This window comes from Carcharhinus amblyrhynchos, unplaced genomic scaffold (genome assembly GCF_965287045.1).
Source record: "Carcharhinus amblyrhynchos unplaced genomic scaffold, sCarAmb.v2.hapA scaffold_892, whole genome shotgun sequence".
Taxonomy (NCBI): domain Eukaryota; kingdom Metazoa; phylum Chordata; class Chondrichthyes; order Carcharhiniformes; family Carcharhinidae; genus Carcharhinus; species Carcharhinus amblyrhynchos.
Window position 1 is genome coordinate 34023 of NW_027650632.1, and position 22478 is coordinate 56500.

Here is a 22478-nt window from a genome sequence, read left to right on the forward strand (position 1 = left end):
CCGTCTCTCTCTCTGTGACTCTCTCCTTCTCCGTCTCTCTCTCTGTGACTCTCTCCTTCTCCGTCTCTCTCTCTGTGACTCTCTCCTTCTCCGTCTCTCTCTCTGTGACTCTCTCCTTCTCCGTCTCTCTCTCTGTGACTCTCTCCTTCTCCGTCTCTCTCTCTGTGACTCTCTCCTTCTCCGTCTCTCTCTCTCTGTGACTCTCTCCTTCTCCGTCTCTCTCTCTGTGACTCTCTCCTTCTCCGTCTCTCTCTCTGTGACTCTCTCCTTCTCCGTCTCTCCGTGACTCTCTCCTTCTCCATCTCTCCCTCTCTCTGTGACTCTCTCCTTCTCCGTCTCTCTCTCTGTGACTCTCTCCTTCTCCGTCTCTCTCTCTCTCTCTGTGACTCTCTCCTTCTCCGTCTCTCTCTCTCTCTCTGTGACTCTCTCCTTCTCCGTCTCTCTCTCTCTCTGTGACTCTCTCCTTCTCCGTCTCTCTCTCTCTCTGTGACTCTCTCCTTCTCCGTCTCTCTCTCTCTCTGTGACTCTCTCCTTCTCCGTCTCTCTCTCTGTCCGTGACTCTCTCGTTCTCCGTCTCTCTCTCTGTGACTCTCTCCTTCTCCGTCTCTCTCTCTGTGACTCTCTCCTTCTCCGTCTCTGCCTCTCTCTGTGACTCTCTCCTTCTCCGTCTCTCTCTGTGACTCTCTCCTCCGTCTCTCTCTCTGTGACTCTCTCCTTCTCCGTCTCTGCCTCTCTCTGTGACTCTCTCCTTCTCCGTCTCTCTGTCCGTGACTCTCTCCTTCTCCGTCTCTCCCTCTCTCTGTGACTCTCTCCTTCTCCGTCTCTCTCTCTCTCTGTGACTCTCTCCTTCTTCGTCTCCCTCTCTCTCTGACGCTCTCCTTCTCCGTCTCTCTCTCTGTGACTCTCTCCTTCTCCGTCTCTCTCTCTCTCTCTGTGACTCTCTCCTTCTCCGTCTCTCTCTCTCTCTGTGACTCTCTCCTTCTCCGTCTCTCTCTCTCTCTCTCTGTGACTCTCTCCTTCTCCGTCTCTCTCTCTCTCTGTGACTCTCTCCTTCTCCGTCTCTCTCTCTGTGACTCTCTCCTTCTCCGTCTCTGCCTCTCTCTGTGACTCTCTCCTTCTCCGTCTCTCTCTGTGACTCTCTCCTCCGTCTCTCTCTCTGTGACTCTCTCCTTCTCTGTCTCTGCCTCTCTCTGTGACTCTCTCCTTCTCCGTCTCTCTGTCCGTGACTCTCTCCTTCTCCGTCTCTCTGTCCGTGACTCTCTCGTTCTCCGTCTCTCTCTCTGTGACTCTCTCCTTCTCCGTCTCTCTGTGACTCTCTCCTTCTCCGTCTCTCTCTCTGTGACTCTCTCCTTCTCCGTCTCTCTCTCTGTGACTCTCTCCTTCTCCGTCTCTCTCTCTGTGACTCTCTCCTTCTCCGTCTCTCTCTCTGTTTGATATTATATTTGGAGCCGGTTATTCTTCTCAGAATGTATTATGATCAGAGTTAGTGTTTCTCGGAGGGAGGGAGCGGAGGGAGAGGGAAGGGAACGGGGAAGGGTAGAGAGGGGAAGAGGGGAAGGTGGGGGTGGAGGGGAGGAAGGGAGCGGGGAGAGGGGAACGGGGAGAGGGGAACGGGGAGAGGGGAACGGGGAGAGGGCTGCAATTTACCACCAGGTACATGAATTCTCCTCAGAGTTTCCAGGCGTTTTTCATCATGATGATGAAGTAGACATCGGTGTCTATGGAGGCACTGACACCCGCGTAGTAATTCACAAACTCCTCCATCGTCACCTACAGTCACACCAAACATCATTGATCATAACTGCCCACATCACAACAAGCAGCGCAGCCCAGTGTCCGAATATCAGCGGCCCTGAACCTTCCGAGGAGCAGACATCGATCACAGTCTGAGCAGCTGCTTCCCCCCCTGTTGCTGCAGTGATTGATCAGAGACCAATGTAACCTGATTCCCCTTTCCTCACGGAGCTGCCCATTGCTGGGAAAGTCCATCAGATACCAGGTTTCTTCATTACCTCAGCCCTGGGACTGTCTGCCACGTACTGACCAGGCCAAACAACACGATTCCAGCAGCAGATACATCACCGACAGAGTCTATTATCCGATCATTCACTTAGCAGATAGTTATCACAGAATCAGACAGAATGTCAGCCCTGCTGCAGCTCGGTGCTGGGATCCAGGGTGAGGTATCTAAATGGATACAAAATTGGCTTCTTGACAGAAGTCAGAGGGTGGTTGGAGAGAGTTGTGCCTCAGGGATCAGTGCTGGGTCCACTGTTATTTGTCATTTATATTAATGATTTGGATGAGAATATAGGAGGCATGGTTAGTAAGTTTGCAGATGATACCAAGATTGGTGGCATAGTGGACAGTGAAGAAAGTTATCTCCAATTGTAACGGGATCTTGATCAATTGGGCCAGTGGGCTGACGAATGGTAGATGGAGTTTAATTTAGATAAATGTGAGGTGATACATTTTGGTAGATTGAACCAGAGCAGGACTTACTCAGTTAATGGTAGGGCGTTGGGGAGAGTTACAGAACAAAGAGATCTAGGGGTACAGGTTCATAGCTCCTTGAAAGTGGAGTCACAGGTGGACAGAGTGGTGAAGAAGGCATTCGGCATGCTTGGTTTCATTGGTCAGAACATTGAATATAGGAGTTGGAATGTCTTGAAGTTGTACAAGACATTGGTAAGGCCACACTTGGAATACTGTGTACAGTTCTGGTCACCCAACAAAGAACAAAGAACAAAGAACAACCCAGCACGGGAAACAGGCCCTTCGGCCCAACGAGCCCGCGCCACCATCTTAACAAAGCATTTTCATACACCTACCCTGCCCCGCGTGTATGTGAATGGTACCCCTATTGTAACCAGATTCAGGGGAGAATAGTGTAGGGACAATTTGTTACACCAATCAGCCTAAGAGCACATCTTTGGGGTGTGGGAGGAAACCAGAGCACCCGGAGAAAACCCACGCAAGCACAGGGAGAATGTGCAAACTCCCACAGACACTGGCCCAAATCCATGTATCTGCACAGCAAACAGTGATAGTCACTGAGCTGTCGTGGTGCCCGTCAGATGGTCCAGTTTAAGCGCACACAACGACGCGATTATATTATAGAAAGGATATTATTAAACTAGAAAGAGTGCAGAAAAGATTTACTAGGATGCTACCGGGACTTGATGGATTGAGTTATAAGGAGAGGCTGGATAGACTGGGACTTTTTTCTCTGGAGTGTAGGAGGCTGAGGGGTGATCTTATAGAGGTCTATAAAATAATGAGGGACACAGATCAGCTAGATAGTCAATATCTTTTCCCAAAGGTAGGGGAGTCTAAAACTAGAGGGCATAGGTTTCAGGTGAGAGGGGAGAGATACAAAAGTGTCCAGAGGGGCAATTTTTTCACACAGAGGGTGGTGAGTGTCTGGAACAAGCTGCCAGAGGTAGTAGTAGAGGTGGGTACAATTTTGTCTTTTAAAAAGCATTTAGACAGTTACATGGGTAAAATGGATATGGGCCAAATGCAGGAAACTGGGATTAGTTTAGGGTTTACAAAAAAGGGCGGCATGGACAAGTTGGGCCGAAGGGCCTGTTTCCATGCTGGAAACCTTTATGAATCTATGACTGACACACATCACATCCAGTCACAGATACAGAGCTGCAAGTGCCACATAATCCCTCAGAAACCTCTTCATCCCTTTTACACAGAACAACCCCACTTTCTCCTGACTCCCTCTCCCGCCCCCTCATTCCCCCCACCTCCTCCCTCACTCCCTCCCCCACCATCCAACTTTTCCTCAGATCCTTCAAAACCTATCTGATTTCTTTCCAAATCCCTTAATCCCAATCTCCCATCCTCTCTCCGTGTCACTCAACACTAATCTACCCACGTTCTCTATCCAGCACTAGAAAGTATTCTCAGAGTGATGGAAATGTATTTCCTCCACACAATGTATCAGCAGGTTCTGTGGTGCAGTGGGTACCATTGCTGCCACTGAGCCAGAAGCTCCAGGTTTGAGTCTCACTCCAGGATTTGATGGCCATGGAAGGTGCATTCATAACAGTCAGGCAAGTTTCAACCTGAAAATCCTTCCAAATACACCAATGGCTGGTGGTGAGAGCGGGAGAGACTCCTGGTCAGTCATGCTTGATGTTGAGTTACACCCTTTAAGCTATAAACCCCTAGCAACAGGTTAGTGATGTGCTCCAGGGGAAAAACCTCACTGTGGGAACAGATTAAAATCTGCCTTATGCATCACTAGGTTCAGGAAGAGTAACAACACACACAATGCAGGCTGGATCGATGACCCAGGCTCCTTTATAATGGTTATTCTGGGATTATAATTCTCATCAATGCAGTGCCACTCCTGATGGCAAAGTGCTAAAATTACAACGTGACATGTTTACATGGGAAGTCTCCACTATAAATCAACACAGTCCAAGAGGCATGCTGGTACATCGGCCATGCTAAATTCTCCTTCAATGTACCTGAACAGGCACCAGACTGTGGCAACTGGGGGATTTTCACAGTAACTCCAAGTGGACGGGATATAATCCTAAACCCTAGCCTAAGGGGCAGTGAAATGAGTGCCTAGCCACTGTGCATTCTGGGCCATTCTGCTCAAACTAGTCAGATTGCTCTAGTAATTCCACTCACAGCAATCCAGATAGGGCCCAGTAATAAGAAACACAGCGTGATATCCACAGCCTCTGTTAACCAGCATTCAAATCTTTTCTCAATGTGAGGGGAGACTGCAAGATGTTGGACATGAGAACTCAAGAGTTACTCCTAATTGCATAGTAGTTAGTAACTCAAGAGTTAGTACTAGTTACAAATATAGATCATAGTTACTACTATGTTCTATATTTAATGGGATTGGGAGTTACAGATAGTTCTACGGCTTGGTAGGTATGGATGTGATCGGCACAACTTGTGGGCCAAAGGGCCTGTTTGTGCTGTAGTGTTCTATGTTCTGTAAGAGTCAAATACTGCCTTTAGTTAAAGCGAGGGTAAGACCAGATAACAATAAATACAGGCCCCTATAGTCTGATCCTTGTTTCTATTTTAGTGTTTTCATAAGGAATTCCTGTGTTAAGTTTATTTATTAGTCACAAGTAGACTTAACATTAACATTGCAATGAAGTTACTGTGAAAATCCCCCAGTTGCCACAGTCTGGTGCCTGTTTGGGTACATTGAGGGAGAATTTAGCATGGCCAATGGACCAGCACACCTCTTGGACTGTGTCGATTTATAACGGAGACTTCCCATGTAAACATGTCACATTGTAATTGCACTTTGCTATCAGGAGTGGCACTGCATACCGACTGCCCTCTTCAGCTGATATCGATGACACTTGGTTCACCAATTTCAACGCTATGAGTCACCTTCCACGAAGGTGCTGGAGCTGTTGGGTATAGTCTCGACTTTCTCACATTGATTAAGAGGATTGCCATGACAAATTTATAACATTCACACTATCCTCCATAGGAGGCAGCTCATTTCTCACCTGGCAATATTGGCTGAAGCTTTGCTAAATTTCTAAGTAACAATGAAGGGGTTAAAGGGGTTAACATCACTGTTGAAGCATCTGTCACATCGCACCACACTGTGAATATATTACTCAAAAACAGATTCCTGCCTGCCACAGGAATCGTAGCGTGCGGGATTCGGAACATGCAAAGGAGCATTGACCTCGGCTGGGATTTTCTGGCCTTGGGTCGAATGCGGCTCGCCCAAGCTTTTTGTTTTGCTCTTATCAGGAAAAATACACAAGACTACCAAATCAGGAAGGGGAACAATAACTTATACTACATGAGAAGACTGGGTGCAGTCAGAATTATTATTCTCCTTTGAGATTTAGTATTCTTGTGCATCTGACCTGATGAGTGCAAAACAAAAAGCTTCGACAGCAAGTCTTTCTTTTATCAGAATTCTCAGTTTCTACGCTGTCATGGCAGACTGTAGAATAACCGCTACGTCAGTGACTCAGTCAGACAGGGCAATGTGTCTGACCTCCATCCACCCTGGGCTGAATGAGGAGCAGGAGGGGGGTTGTCTGGGCATTTGGTTTCCAGCAGGGTCACACAGTATCAGAATGCAGCTGTCACAGGCCTGGGCAGCAGGATCTGCTTCATCCACATCAACTACAAACTCAGTAAGATGTCACACTCGCAATCCCATAACAAAGAGCTCTGGCTAATGAGGGGCCAGCTCCCTCTCTCACTCACAATTCCATCCTTGTTATAGGGCGAGTCAAAGTTGTCCAGGAAAATCCTAAAGACCTGTTCCTCGGTCCACTCCCCATTCTGATACCTGGGGTGATGTTGAGCATTGTAAACTCCCCGTAGATCCTCAATGGTTATCACACCATCTCCTGTCTTGTCCAGTTTACGAAAGGCTTGTTGAATAATCTCTTTCCTTGCGTTGGACATGGGAGGCTGAGCAGGGAGAGAGGGAAAATAGGTGAATCTCTGTCACTGATTCTGGCACAGAGTGAATTCTGCACTTGCTCAGAAACCTAGCAGAACATGAGTAAGGAATCTCCAAATCCCTGGAGCAGCAAATTCCACTGCCTTCCCATTGTGTCTGAACAAATAGCAATACCACCTCAGCTCACCTGTTCCTGAATCCTTCACCCAAGGCTCTGTTATCTCCAGATTTATCCGTGTAAACTGGAACTCTCGCACTCGCACCAACTGAGTAGTGTAGCTTAGATGGGCTTTAGATTGGTTTCTAGAATGTTACTGTCTGAGAGTGTGGTGGAGACAGATTCACACAGCGAGTGGTTAGGATCTGGAATACACTGTCTGAGAGTGCGGTGGAGACAGATTCACACAGCGAGTGGTTAGGATCTGGAATGTACTGTCTGACAGTGTGGTGGAGACAGATTCACACAGCGAGTGGTTAGGGTCTGGAATGTACTGTCTGAGAGTGTGGTGGAGACAGATTCACACAGCGAGTGGTTAGGATCTGGAATGTACTGTCTGAGAGTGTGGTGGAGACAGATTCACACAGCGAGTGGTTAGGGTCTGGAATGTACTGTCTGAGAGTGTGGTGGAGACAGATTCACACAGCGAGTGGTTAGGATCTGGAATACATTGTCTGAGAGTGTGGTGGAGACAGATTCACACAGCGAGTGGTTAGGATCTGGAATGGCAGAGCAGACTCAATGGGCCGAGGGGCTTAATTCTGCTCCTATATCTTATGGTCTTACGATCAACTCAATGAATGACATAGATAGGATGCAAGACTGGGCGGAGAAGTGGCAGATGGACTTCAACTCGGATAAATGTGTGGTGGTTCATTTTGGCATGACCAATGGGATGAAGGAATATAATATCAAGGGTAAGACTCTTAGCAGTGTGGAAGATCAGAAGGACCTTGGGGTCCAGGTTCATAGGACTCTCAAATCGGCCTCGCAGGTAGAGGATGTGGTTAAGAAGGCCCATGGTGTACTGGCCTTCAATCAAGGAATTGAGTTTAGGAGTCGGGAGATAATCTTATTCAACCATGCTAACCAAAATGCTGATCTAAGCTAACCCTATCTGCCTGCATTTGGCCGCTATCCCTCTAAACCTTTCCTATCTATGTATCTGTCCAAATGTCTTTTAAATGCTGTCAATGTCCCTGCCTCAACCACTTCTTCAAGTATCTCATTCCACACACGTACCACCCTCTGTGTAAAAAAGTTACTCCTCCGATTCCCATTAATTCTTTCCCCTCTTAACTTAAACCTCTGCCCTCTAGTTCTCGATTCCCCAACTCTGGGAAAAAGACTGAGTGCATTCACCTTATCCATGTCTCTCATGATCTTAGAACATAGAACATAGAACATAGAACATTACAGCGCGGAACAGGCCCTTCGGCCCACAATGTTGCGCCGACCAGTCTTATTTTTAAAAAAAAACATTGACCCACTAATCTAAACCAATCCCTTTTCGTCCATAAACCTATCCACCAATCTCTTAAACGCCCCCAAACTAGGCGCATTTACAACTGCAGCAGGCAGGGCATTCCAGTCCCTCACCACCCTGCCCCTGACATCCGTCCTATAACTACCCCCCCTTAATTTAAAGCCATGCCCCCTCGTGCTAGCTTTCTCCATCCGAGGAAACAGGCTATCACCATCCACCCTATCTAAACCTCTAATCATCTTATATGTTTCTATAAGATCCCCTCTTAGCCGCCTTCTTTCCAGTGAAAACAACCCCAAATCCCTCAGTCTCTCCTCATAGGACCTCCCCTGCATACCAGGCAACATCCTGGTAAACCTCCTCTGCACCCTCTCCAAAGCCTCCACATCCTTCCTGTAATGTGGGGACCAGAACTGCACACAGTACTCCAAGTGCGGCCGCACCAGAGTTGTGTACAGTTGCAACATGACGCTGCGACTCCTAAATTCAATCCCCCTACCAATAAACGCCAAGACACCGTACGCCTTCTTAACAACCTTATCTACTTGATTCCCAACTTTCAGGGATCTATGTACACATACACCTAGATCCCTCTGCTCCTCCACTCTATTCAAAGTCCTCCCATTAGCCCTATACTCAACACATCTGTTATTCCTACCGAAATGGATTACCTCACACTTCTCCGCATTAAACTCCATCCGCCACCTCGCGGCCCAGCTCTGCAACCTGTCCAAGTCACCCTGCAAACTTCGACACCCTTCCTCACAATCTACCACACCTCCGACTTTGATCTTAATAAAATCACCCCTCAGTCCCGACACTCCAAAGAAAAAAACTCCAGCATTTCCAACCTCTCCCTATAACTCAGTCCCTTGAGTCCTGGCAACATCCTTGTAAATCCCTTCTGCACTCTCTCCAATTTAATAACATCTTTCCTAAAGCAAGGTGACCAAAACTGAACACAATATTCCAGGTGCAGCCTCACCAACATCCTGTACAACTGCACCATAACTTCCCAACTTCTATACTCAATGCCCTGACTGAAGGCCAGCATGCTAAAAACCTTCTTCACGGCCCTATCTACCCATGACTCCACCTTTAGAGAACCATGCACCTGAACTCCAAGATCCCTCTGTTCCACAATGCTTCCTAAGGAGTGTGAGAATGCCCTTGTGTAATTTTACTGATTGTGGTCTGTGGGTTAGGAAGTCTAGGATCCAGTCGCAGATGGACAAGCCGAGGCCCAGGCCACGGAGTTTGAAGATGGCTGAACTGTAATCAATAAGTAGGAATCTGACATAGGTGTCCTTGTTATCTCGGTGTTCCAGGGTTGAGTGCCGATCCAGGGAGATGGCGTCTGCTGTGGACCTGTTGTGGCAGTAGGCAAACTGTAGTGGATCCAGGTAGTCTGGGAGGCTGGAATTGATTCATGTCATGATAGATTGAGGGAGGTCGGTCTCTTCTCCCTGGAGAGACGAAGGATGGGAGGCGACTTGATAGAGGTTTATAAGATGTTGAGAGGAATAGATAGGGTGGATTCTCAGAGGCTATTTCCCAGGGCTGAAATGGTCGCTACGAGAGGACACAGGTTTAAGGTGCTGGGGAGCAAGTACAGAGGAGATGTTAGGGGTAAGTTTTTCACTCAGAGGGTGGTGAGTGAGTGGAATTGGCTGCCGTCGGGGGTGGTAGAGGTGAACTCGCTGGGGTGTTTTAAGAGACTTCTGGATGAGTACATGGGACTGAATGGGATTGGGAGTTATAGATAGACCTGGTAGGTATGGATATGATCAGCGCAATTTGTGGGCCGAAGGGCCTGTTTGTGCTGTAGTGTTCTATGTTCTATATATCATAACCTTTCGAAGCACTTCATAATGATGGATGTCACTGGCCGATAATCATTAAGGCACGCTGCTTGGTTTTCCTTTGGTACCAGGATGATGACCATTTACTTGAAGCATGTAGGGACTTCAGATTGGTGTAAAGAGAGTTTAAAGATGTCTGTGAATGCCTCCACCAGCTGCTCCATGCAGGATTTGAGTGCTCGTCCATCCAGGTCAGTCACTTTCCATGGGTTGACCTTCAAGAAGGCTTCCCTAACATCTACAATAATGACCCCAAATAGAGGTTCATCCAGGGTGGAGAGCGTGCTCTCGCTGACCTCTTGCTCAAAATGGGCACAGAATGTGCTGAATTCATCAGGGAGGAGTGCGTTAGAGCCGGTGATTTTACATCCTTCATCTTGTAGCCTGTTATGTATTGCAGACCTTGCCACAGGCAGGGGTCTGTGTGGTCTGGTACTGTTCTTTGGCATCTTTGATGGATCTCCATAGATTGTATCTGGCTTTCTTGTATAGATTGACTTGAACGCCTCAGACCTGGACTTCAGCAAGCAGTGGATATCCCTGTTCATCCATGGTTTCTGGTTGGGGAACACACGGATTTGCTTCTGTGGCACACAGTCTTCTGCACACTTACTAATGGAGTCAGTTATTGTAGTGATGTCCTCACTCAGGCTGGTCGCAGAGTTTTTAAATATTGACTAGTCTACTGACTCCAAGCAGTCCCACGGGAGATCATCCAGTTCTTCACACCAACAGGTCAAGGTAGTCAAGAAGGCTGACGGCATGCTTGCCTTCATCAGCTAGAGCACTGAGTTTAAAAACTGGCAAATCATGTTGCAGCTTTATAGAACTTTAGTGAGGCCACACTTGGAATATAGTGTTGGGTGGCACGGTAGCACAGTGATTAGCACTGCTGCTTCACAGCTCCAGGGTCCTGGGTTCGATTCTCAGCTCGGGTCACTGTCTGTGTGGAGTTTGCACATTCTCCTCGTGTCTGCGTGGGTTTCCTCCGGGTGCTCCGATTTCTTCCCACAGTCCAAAGATGTGCGGGTTAGGTTGATTGGCCATGCTAAGAAATTGCCCCTTAGTGTCCAGGGTAGCGGGGATTAGTGGGTATAATATGTAGGGATATAAGAACATAAGAACATAAGAAATAGGAGCAGGAGTAGGCCAACTAGCCCTTCGAGCCTGCCCCGCCATTCAATAAGATCATGGCTGATCTGAAGTGGATCAGTTCCACTTTCCCGCTTTCTCCCCATAACCCTTAATTCCCTTGTCTGTCAGAAACCTATCTACCCGTGACTTAAATATACCCCACTAGCAACTGCCTGCCATTCAGATAAAGACCCTACCCTTTGTTTCCTGTCTGGCAACCAGTTTTCTATTCATCTCACTATCATCCCAATCCCACACACTTTAATTTTACACTCTCATCTCTTATGTGGAAATAAAGGAGATGGGATCTTGGGCTCCATATGTATAAATGCATGAACTTACGGTAAATCTTACTAAAACTCTAGTTTGGATTCAACTGGAGTATTGTGTCACATTCTAGGCACCATACTTTAGGAAGAAAATGTTTAGAGATGTTCCAGGAATGAGGGAGCTCATGTAAAGAGGATAGATTGGAGGAACCAGGGTTGTTTCCTTGGAAAGAAGGTTGAGAAGACATTTGATAGAGGTATTCGAAATCATGAAGACAGAGCAGTTAAAGGCAATGTATTACACTGGCTGAGAACAGGAGGACACAGATTTAAGGTTTTTGGCAAAAGAAGCAATGGTGAGATGAGGGAAATCTTTTTATTGCAGCGAGCGGTTAGGATCTGGAATGCATTAGCTGACCGTGTGGTGGAGACAAGTTCAGTTGAGGTCTTCAAGGGGAAACGGAATCATTATCTGGAGAGAAAACAATCTGAAAGGCTCCGTGCTTAGTGGGCTTTTCTTACAGAGTTGGCACAGACAAGATAGATGCTGTGAGATCATTGATAACAATACATAATGCATTGTAATGGCTTCCTCCTGCTCCAATGTTACTATTCTATGGATTTATAATCGTACTACTTTAACTCTGGCCTCTTTAGCAGTTCCAATATTCATTGTTCCACCTTCAGCAACTTGAGGCTCGAGAATTCTGTCCTTAAATCTCTGCTCCTCTCTCTCTCCTCCTTTAAGAGGCGCCTTGAGGCTGACCACTCTCACCAAGCCTTTGATTATCTCTCCTGATATCTCTTTATGATGCTCAGTAACAAATTGTATTTGATAACACACCTGTTATTCACTCTGGGACATTTCACTACCTTAAGATACTATTTAATACAAGTTAGGCCATAAGACATAGGAGCAGAATGAGGCCACTCGGCCCATTGAGTCTGCTCCACCATTCAATCATGGCTGATATTTTTCTCATCCCCATTCTCCTGCCTTTTCCCCATTACCCCTGATCCCCTTATTAATCAAGAATCTATCTATCTCTGTCTTAAAGACACTCAGTGACCCGGCCTCCACAACCTTCTGCAGCAAAGAGTTCCACAGATTCCCCACTCTCTGGATGAAGAAATTTCTCCTCATTTTGGTGGGGCCGGGGGGAGAGTTTCTTCACACAGAGAGTGGTGGGAGTGTGGAATGAGCTGCCAGATGAAGTGGTAAATGCAGGGTCACTTTTAACATTTAAGAAAAGCTTGGACAGGTACATGGATGAGAGGGGTGTGGAGGGATATGGTCCAAGTGCAGGTCAGTGGGACTAGGCAGAAAAATGGTTCAGCACAGCCAAGAAGGGCCAAAAGGCCTGTTTCTGTGCTGTAATGTTCTATGGTTCTATCTCTGTTGTAAAGGATCGTCCCTTTAGCTTGAGGTTGTGCGCTCTGGCTCTAGGTTTTCCTACCAGTGGAAACATCCTCTCCACAGCCACTCTATCCAGGATTTGCAATATCCTATAAGTTTCAATAAGATCTCCTTGTATTAAACACGTGATAGATATGCAAGTTGTGGCACTGTTTTTATACAGCAAGTGAAAGTAACTCATTACTTTGAAAGATTGACAGTTCTCAATTTTATGCAGGTCATAAAATTCTCAGGGAATGCACTGCCAATACACATCTCTTACCCGCAGCGTTATGAGAAATCTCTTACCCGCAGCGTTATGAGAAATCTCTTACCCGCAGCGTTATGAGAAATCTCTTACCCGCAGCGTTATGAGAAATCTCTTACCCGCAGCGTAATGAGAAATCTCTTACCCGCAGTGTTATGAGAAATCTCTTACCCGCAGCGTAATGAGAAATCTCTTACCCGCAGCGTAATGAGAAATCTCTTACCCGCAGCGTAATGAGAAATCTCTTACCCGCAGCGTAATGAGAAATCTCTTACCCGCAGCGTAATGAGAAATCTCTTACCCGCAGCGTAATGAGAAATCTCTTACCCGCAGCGTAATGAGAAATCTCTTACCCGCAGCGTTATGAGAAATCTCTTACCCGCAGTGTTATGAGAAATCTCTTACCCGCAGTGTTATGAGAAATCTCTTACCCGCAGTGTTATGAGAAACTCATCAAAGTCAATGGTTCCACTTGAATCCTTGTCAAAACATTTGAAGCAAGCTTCCATATCCTCCTTCTCCATCAGCACACCATAATCATTCAGCCCTTTCACAAACTCTTTAAAGTCAAGTGTCCGATTGTTGTCATCGTCCATGATCCGGAACATCCTAAATAAACAGAGGAATTCACTGGGCAGTGAAAGCTCCAGAAAACTGTTCAACAGCAAATAAGAAACTCTGCTGTAAAAAAGAGTAAAAAGGTATTGCTAAAGCTTTATAAATACTAATTGGACCCGAGCTGGAGATATATGTTCTGGGCACCATACCATATCTTACAAGAAGGAGCAGGTTGAGGGAGTTCAGCTATGTGGATAAACTGGAGAAGCTTGTTGCCTTTAGAGCACAAAGGTTAACACAAGATATGACAGAGCTGTTCAGAATTAATACTGCGCCACACAATTGTCACGTCACAGAGGTTTACAGCATGGAAACAGGCCCTTTGGCATGGACGAGTTTGGCCACTCATCTTTTTAGCCCCTAAGCTCGTCCCAGTTGCCCGCATTTGGCCCATATCCCTCTATACCCACCTTACCCATAAAACTGTCTAAATGCTTTTTTAACAAATTACTTGTTTAAGGTTTACTTAGATAGACACATGAGCGAAATAGGGATGGAGGGTTATAGGAGACTGTTTTAAATAAGGATCAGAGCCTCGGGACGTTCCTGGAAATCAACTGTTACATGTGTTGATGTTTTTCTCTTTTAATCTACAGGTGCGTCAGTCCACCTTGTTGTCTAATGAGGGGCATACACACGGTGGGTCGTATGAGTGCTGCTCTTGGACGTTTCGAGAGTAGCCTAGTGCTTCACGTCGTTAGTGTACGTTTAAACTGGACCAGCAGATGGGCACCAAGACAGCTCAGTGACTATCACTGTTTGCTGTGCAGATGCATGGATTTGGGCCAGTGTCTGTGGGAGTTTGTGCCACACCCCAAAGTTGTGCTCTTAGGCTGATTGGTGTAACAAATTGTCCCTAAATTATTCTCCCCTGAATCTGGTTTCCAGTGGGGGTACCATAAGCATAGACATGCGTCAAGGGACACATTGTGAAAAACACATTGTTAAAATGGTGGCGTGGGCCTGTTTCCCGTGCTGTGTTGTTCTTTGTTTTTTGTAAAAGGCAAAATTGTACCCACCTCTACTACTGCCTCTGGCAGCTTGTTCCAGACACTCACCACCCTCTGTGTGAAAAAATTTCCTCTCTGGACACTTTTGTATCTCTCCCCTCTCACCTTAAACCTGTGCCCTCTAGTTTTAGACTCCCCTACCTTTGGGAAAAGATATTGACTATCTAGCTGATCTGTGCCCCTCATTATTTTATAGACCTCTATAAGATCACCCCTCAGCCTCCTATGCTTCAGAGAAAAAAGTCCCAATCAAGCAGTTCCAAACGAACAGAGTTCCTGTAAAAAGTCAAACATTACCACTCCTGACAATTTTATTTGCAGATCATCAGCTTACACAGCATGGCCCTGAACAATAGTCATGACGTGGAGATGTTGGCGTTGGACTGGTGTAATCGCAGTAAGAAGTCTCACAACACCAGGTTAAAGTCCAACAAGTTTATTTAGTAGCAAAATCCACTAGCTTTCAGAGTGCTGTTCTTTTGTCAGGTAAGTGGGAGTTTTGTTCACAAACAAGGCATATAAAGACACAAACTCAATTTATAAGATAATGGTTTGAATGCAAATCTTTACAGGTAATCGAGTCTTAAAGGTACAGGCAATGGGAGTAGAGAGAAGGTTTCTTCCTGTTGGCGAACACTTCAGCGATGACAGGCATTCGGCCTCTGATCTTCGGGTAAACATTCTCCAAGGCGACCTTCACAACACACGACAGCGCAGAGTCGCTGAGCAGAGACTGATAGCCAAGTTCCGCACACATGAGGACGGTCTCAACAAGGATCTTGGGTTCATGTCACACTATCTGTAACCCCCGTCACTTGCCTGGGTTTGCAAAACCTCACTAACTACTGTCTGGAGACAATACACATCTCTTTAACCTGCGCTTAACTCTCTCTCCACTCTTATTGTCTGTACATTTAAGACTTGATTACCTGGTAAAGACTCACATTCCAACCATTATTTTGTAAATTGAGTTTGTGTCTTTATATGCCCTGTTTGTGAACAGAACTCACATTTACCTGATGAAGGGGTAGTGCTCTGAAAGCCAGTGGCTTGTGCTACCAAATAAACCTATTGGACTCTAACCTGGTGTTGTGAGACTTCTTACTGTCTAAACGATAGCACAGAGACACGGAAGACAGGGTAAGACACACTGGTGTCAGGAATGCCAAACTGCCAGTCTATACCATCTGGAGCAAACACCCTCCAAATTGAGCAGTGGGGGGTGCAAATAATTACAGCTGCCAGGATCTCTGTCATCAAATAGCCAGCCAGCACTAAGTGAACATCAGGGGAAATGCCATGGGGTTGTGGGCACCTGTAACTGTACCACACAGAGAGAACGACAGAAATACAGATATCACAATCTGATCGCTTGATGTACCTGCTGAGGCCTTTAATTCCTGCAGAGCCCCGGGACAGACACTGCAGTCGCAGCTTCTCAATCGGGTCCGTGCACTGTTGAAGTTGCTTCTTTGCATTCATCGCCATTTCTCGGTCATGTCTCGCTGTCCCTGCCATCTCCTCTTGAATAACCTGAAATCAAATCATTGTCATTTAGTCCAGTGACACCCCCACTACAGACAGACAGCAGAAACATCAAAGACCAAAGCTGCAGGCTGCTGCCCTAAATTGAGCACAAGAGCCACAGAGGGTGAACAAGGCGGTACGGTGGCACAGTGGTTAGCACTGCTGCCTCACAGTTAACTGCCAAGTACTGTTTGATCATTTAAACCAAGCAGTTTGGATCTGATTTCTCAAGGCATTGCCCTGAGGAATGAATCAGCGAATGGCTATCAGTTAATTTGTTTAGCTGGAACAGGCAAAATGTTGGTGCACCTTCATCCCGTATCAAATGTGAAGAGGTATTTATTATGTTTAAATTCCTCTACTTCCAACCATCCCACCACAAACCAGCCTCCATTGAAGATGCTGAATCCATGGAACATTCCTGCTGACCTCGGCACACACACATTGTGGAATTCTGAATGACCATGCAAATCACATGTCCTACAGCATTGTGAGGCCTTAAGACCAAACCAGGCATACGTATCAGTAACCCTGACAAATGGGCGGGAATAAAACCTTTAATCAGCACGACAACATCAACAAAATGTCAGGTCCAAATTCTGATCAATTGGGAATGCAGCTCAATGTGACCGAACAGAAAGCTTAAAAAATTGCCTGCTGGACTTGTGTAAGAGCAAGGAACGTGACATATAAAACAGGGTTCATGCTCATTACTCACTGTGTCTGCTTATCTACAGATCACCCAGGACACACAAGAATGATGGCCTTCTACATCTTATCCTAACCACTACCACACAGTGTGATTTGGCTAAATGGTACAATTGTTACAATCAGTTTTCAACAAATTTTCTACAAATACAGGATTCCTTCATATTGACAAAGACCAAACTAAACTTGCATATCAATACCATGTTTTGTTTTATTGGTTCATGGGACTTGGGCGTCGCTGGCTGGCCAGCATTTATTACCCATCTCTAGTTGCCTGGGGCAGTTGAAAGTCAACCACATTGCTGTGGCTCTGGACTCACATGTAGGCCAGAGTGGGTTCGGATGACAGATTTCCTTCCCTAAAGGACATCAGTGACCCAAATGGGGTTTTATGTCCGTGTGTTTAGTTGACATTTCTAACTCTTTCCCCAATGTTTCACTTCAGGAAATGCTACAGCCCCAGATCACAGCGATCTCGACAACCACCAAGGTGTAAATCAGCATTCACTGAAAAATCAGTAACTTGCACAGTTGAGTTCAGTGTTAACAGCACCACGCAAGCCTAAGCAAACAGTGCTGCCTTGGGATCCTGTTTAGGCCCTTGTAACTTCAACCCCACACCCATATCTACCCCTGATAATCTTTTGCCCCCTTGTTAATCAAGAATCTATTTCTACCTTAAAAACAATCATCTGCTTCCCCCTCTTTTAGAGGAAGGCACTTTCAAAGACCCTCTAAGAAAACATTCCCCTCAGCTGTTTCTTAAATGAGAGATCACATGACACTAGGTTATTATTTGAAATTACAAGCTTTCAGAGTGCTGTTCCTTTGCCAGGTCAAGTCAGTGCTCTGAAAGCTCGGGATTCCAAATAAACCTGTTGGACTATAACCTGGTGTCATGTGACCTTGTGTCTTGTCCAGTCCAGTCCAAGACCAGCATCTCCACATCAGAGCCAATCTCTTAAATGGACAACCTCTTAATTTTAAACTGTGACACCTAGTTCTAGATTCTCTAGCAAGAGGAAACATCCTCCCCACACCCACCCTGTCAATACCCCACACCCACCGTCAATACCCCACACCCACCCAGTCAATGCCCCACACCCACCCTGACAAAGCCCCACAACCACCGTCAATGCCCCACACCCACCCAGTCAATGCCCCACACCCACCCCGTCAAAGCCCCACACCCACCCTGACAAAGCCCCACAACCACCGTCAATACCCCACACCCACCCTGTCAATACCCCACACCCACCCTGTCAATACCCCACACCCACCCTGTCAAAGCCCCACGCCCACCCCGTCAAAGCCCCACACCCACCCTGTCAAAGCCCCACACCCACCCTGTCAAAGCCCCTCAGATCTTCAAGGTTTTAATCAAAGCATCTCTTACTCTTCTAAACTCAAACCTAATCTCCAACCTTTCTACATGAACAACACACTCATCCTGGTAATAGTCTAGTAAAGACTTCTGTGAACTACTTCAACATATTTATATACTCCCAAAACTGTACACAGTGCTCCAGATATGGTCACATCAATGCACTGTTGAATGACAGCCAAAAGCCTCTCCTTTACAAATTTCCAAAATGTGGTTGCTATGTTTAAATCTGTGGGATAATGTAATAATTTCCTCAATGTCTTAATGGGCTCCATCCTGTGCTCAAATCCACGTTTGAAACACAGCAGTCAAATTAACTCCCTTTCCTTGATGTACCTTTGAGAAATGTGCCCGGTGGGGGACGGTATTCTCTACCATGGTCTGTCACAAGGTCACCTTCACTGCTCAATCGGGAAGGCACAGTGGTTTAGCACTGCTGCCTCACAGTGTCAGGGACCCAAGTTCGATTCCTGGCTAGGGTCACTGTCTGTGTGGAGTCTGCACGTTCTCCCCGTGTCTGTGTGGGATTCCTCTGGGTGCTCCAGTTTCCCCCCACAGTCCAAAGATGTTTGGGTTAGGTTGATTGGTAATGCTAAATTAACCCTCAGTGTCAGGGGATTAGCAGGGCAAACATGTGGGGTTACGGGGATAGGGCTTAAGTGGGATTGCTGTCGGTGAAGACTCGATGGGCCAAATGGCAACCTTCTGCACAGTAGGGCTTCTATGAATATATCTATTGAATTCTTACAGTTAACTGCTTTATAAGATTGGCCTTATTGGCAAACTCAAAGAGCACCCCAGACATTTGCTCACTATGCAAGCTTGATGCTAAAATAGGGCACATCACAGGAATCCTGTGGGATCATGGCTACCCTAATTGAATCATTTCACATTGTTTGTCATGCAAACTCATAAACAGACCTAAGGCAGTCACTCTTGAACCTGTGAATATCCAGTTTACCTTAGATTACCCTGCAAGGGGAAGGAATCTCATCAATTTGATCAGCAGGTGGCCCTAGATGTTTCATGCTGCCTCAGTGCAGTGGCAACATAAGTGGTATTCACCACTAACAGAATGTTTTGGCTTGACATGTCAAGCCAAAAAGACATGTATCACACAATTCAGTAATGTTCTATGTGAATTTCAGGGCCAGTATGATGCCAGGTATGTAGGTCACACATCCCAAAGACTGACTGAATCAAACAGCAAGTCCATTCTGACAAGATACAGGCCATACCCAACCAACTGGTGAGTACAAATCTCAAATCACAGTCTCCAATGTTAGATATGATTCCACATTTGGACAACATTTGCTAAATGTTGGACTTTATTGCAAGAGGACTCAGGTACAGGAGCAAATCCTCCTAGGCTGATTCTATATTGAGATTTTCTGAGCCAACATCCTCTCTCACTATTGCACAGATTTCATCCTTAACTAACAACCTCACCCATCTCCTTTCCCTTTTGTTTATCCTACCCAAATATTTAGTGCCCTTGAATATTCAGTTCACAATGTTAATGCAAGTTTACTTGTGATTAATAAGTAAACTTTACATTTGTGTGCACTGAATGCTATGTATATGAACACAGGGACTAGAGGCTCAGTGACTGGTGACTCGGTGACTCAGTGACTAGTGGTGTGCCTCAGGGATCAGTGTTGGGACCACAATTGTTTACGATTTACATCGATGATTTGGAGTTGGGGACCAAGTGTAGTGTGTCAAAATTCACAGATGACACTAAGATGGGAGGCAGAGCAAAGTGTGCAGAGGATACTGAAAGTCTGTAAAGGGATATAGATAATCTAAATGAGTGGGCGAGGGTCTGGCAGGTGGAGTATAATGTTGGTAAATGTGGGTCATCCATTTTGGTCGGAATAACAGCAAAATGGACTATTATTTAAATGGTAAAAAATTGCAGCATGCTGCTGTGCAGAGGGACCTGGGTGTCCTTGTGCAGGAATCTCAAGGAGTTGGTTTGCAGGTACAGCAGGTAATTAAGAAGGTAAATGGAATTTTATCCTTCATTGCTAGAGGGATGGAGTTTAAAAACAGCAAGGTTATGTTACAGCTGTATAAGGTGCTGGTGAAGCCACACCTGGAGTTACTGTGTACAGTTTTGGTCTCCTTACTTGAGAAAGGATATACTGGCACTGGAGGTGGGGGCAGAGGAGATTCACTGGGTTGATTCCGGAGTTGAGAGCGTTGGCTTACGAGGAGAGACTGAGTAGACTGGGGCGTTATTCACTGGAATTCAGAAGAATGATGGGAAATCTTATAGAAACATATAAGATTATGAAGGGAATAGATAAGATAGAAGGAGGGAAGTTGTTTGACTTGATGGCCAACTCCTGCTCCTGCTCCTAGTTCGTACGTTTTTATGTTATGTTCTTGGATCTTGTTCTTTGCAGACCTAAAGAACAGGTACACACATTGCATCTTTTTCAGACAAACGAAATGAGTGACAACCATTCACTGGTTGATTCCTCAGGGTAATGTGTTGGCCAGAGTTAAGCTTCATGATATACATTTAAAACAATGCTTGGCAGTTAACGGTCAGTCGCCATCAATTCACGCATTCTTCACGTAATAGCTCTACCAATGTCCACTTGCCAATCAATACTCAATTCTCATGCAGTAAACATTGTTGCTTCCCTGACATTGGTATTCTTGTGATTGTTCTGATGAGTTCAAAACTAAAAGCTTTGACAAAACATTTTTTTTCAGCAACAGTAAAGTTCCATAATTACAAAATGATAATTTTTATTGCTTCCTAAATCCATTCCCATCTTTCCTGGAAGTCCTGGCTTTAATCCAACCAATTTGGTTCTGCTCCTGTTTCTTATGTTCTTATGTTATGTTCTATCCTGACCTTAGCACTAAAAATACTTTTTTTAAAAATCAGATTTGTAAATCGCCCAACAGCTATGCAGCTAAGGCCAATAAAAGGGACAGGTAGAGGAACAGGTAGTATTGAGGAAGCAGGGGGGCTACAGAAGGACTTGGACAGGTTTGGAGAGTGAGCAAAGAAGTGGCAGATGGAATATAATGGGGAAAAGTGTGAGGTTCTGCACTTTAGAAGGAGGAATGGAGACATAGACTATTTTCTAAATGGAAAAATACTTAGGAAATCAGAAACACATAGGGACTTGGGAATCCTTGTTCAAGATTTTCTTGAGCTCAACTTCCAGGTTCAGTTGGCAGTTAGGAAGGCAAATGCAAGTTAGCATTCATATCAAGAGGGCTAGGTACAGAGGAGATGTCAGGGCTAAGATTTTCCACTCAGAGAGTGGAGGGTGCATGGAATCGGCTGCTGGCGATGGTGGTAGAGGAGGCAAATTCATTAGGGTCTTTTAAGAGACTTCTGGATGAGTATACAGGACTTAATAGGATTGAGGGTTATAGGTAAGCTGAGTTAGTAGAGATATGATCAGCGCATTTGTGGGTCGAAGGGCCTGTTTGTACTGTAGTTTTTTCGATGATTCTATAATATTTAAGAAATTATTTAATTACATTTGTAGATTGGACACGTTCCCCAGAGAGTGGTGGAGGCAAGGTCAGTAAATATTATTACCTGAATGAGATAGATTCTTAATCAACAAAGGAGTAAATGGCTGGTTCCTGCTCAGACTTAAACATTGGTATGACAGAATTCAGATTTCAGATGATTGGGAAAACATTTATACAGTAAAAAGTCTGACAACACCAGGTTCAAGTCCAACCGATTTATTTGATAGTAAACTCACAAGCTTTCGGGGTTTGTCCCTTCGTCAGGTGAATAGAGAGTTCTGGCCTCACCTGACGAAGGGGCAAACCTGAAAGCTTGTGAGTTTACTATCAAATAAATCGGTTGGACTTAAACCTGGTGTTGTCAGACTTTTTACTGTGTTTACCCCAGTCCAACACCGCCATATCCACATCAAAACATTTATACTCAGCCAGCGTTAACATCAGGATTAGCTCAATCACCCTCCCACCCAGTGCTTCCTCCATCTCGCACCTACCTGCTGCTTCAGCCCCTCTCCTGCCCTGCCCCACCCCAGTTCCTCTCTCTCCCCCATCCCCTCCGCCCTCCCCAACTCCCTCCCCATCCCCGCCCCTCCTCCTCCTCCTCCCCCCTCCCCATCCCCCCTCCCCTTCCCCCCCCTCCTCGTCCCTCCCCATGCCCCCCTCCTCCTCCTCCCCCCCACACCCCCCCATCCCCACCCCACCACCCCCATCCCCACCCCACCACCCCCCCATCCACCCCACCACCCCCACCCCCCCCCACCACCCCCCCATCCCCATCCCCCCCCACCCCCCATCCCCATCCCCCCCCACCCCCCATCCCCATCCCCATCCCCCCCCACCACCCCCCCACCCCCCCCACCCCCCCCATCTCCATCCCC

The 22478-nt window shown here is 46.2% G+C and overlaps 1 protein-coding gene across 1 annotated transcript in view; it reads right to left on the reverse strand.

Annotated features, from left to right (window-relative positions):
• capslb (calcyphosine-like b) overlaps positions 1 to 15999 on the reverse strand; it is a 47656-nt gene extending 31657 nt beyond the window's left edge. The window contains exons 1-4 of the mRNA XM_080184721.1: positions 15853 to 15999; positions 13275 to 13452; positions 6229 to 6438; positions 1648 to 1770 (exon numbers count right to left, since the gene is read on the reverse strand). Coding sequence (XP_080040847.1) covers positions 1669 to 1770; positions 6229 to 6438; positions 13275 to 13452; positions 15853 to 15989 — 627 coding nt within the window. The 5' untranslated portion in view covers positions 15990 to 15999 and the 3' untranslated portion in view covers positions 1648 to 1668. The remainder of the gene's footprint in view (positions 1 to 1647; positions 1771 to 6228; positions 6439 to 13274; positions 13453 to 15852) is intronic.
• Positions 16000 to 22478: the final 6479 nt, after the last annotated feature.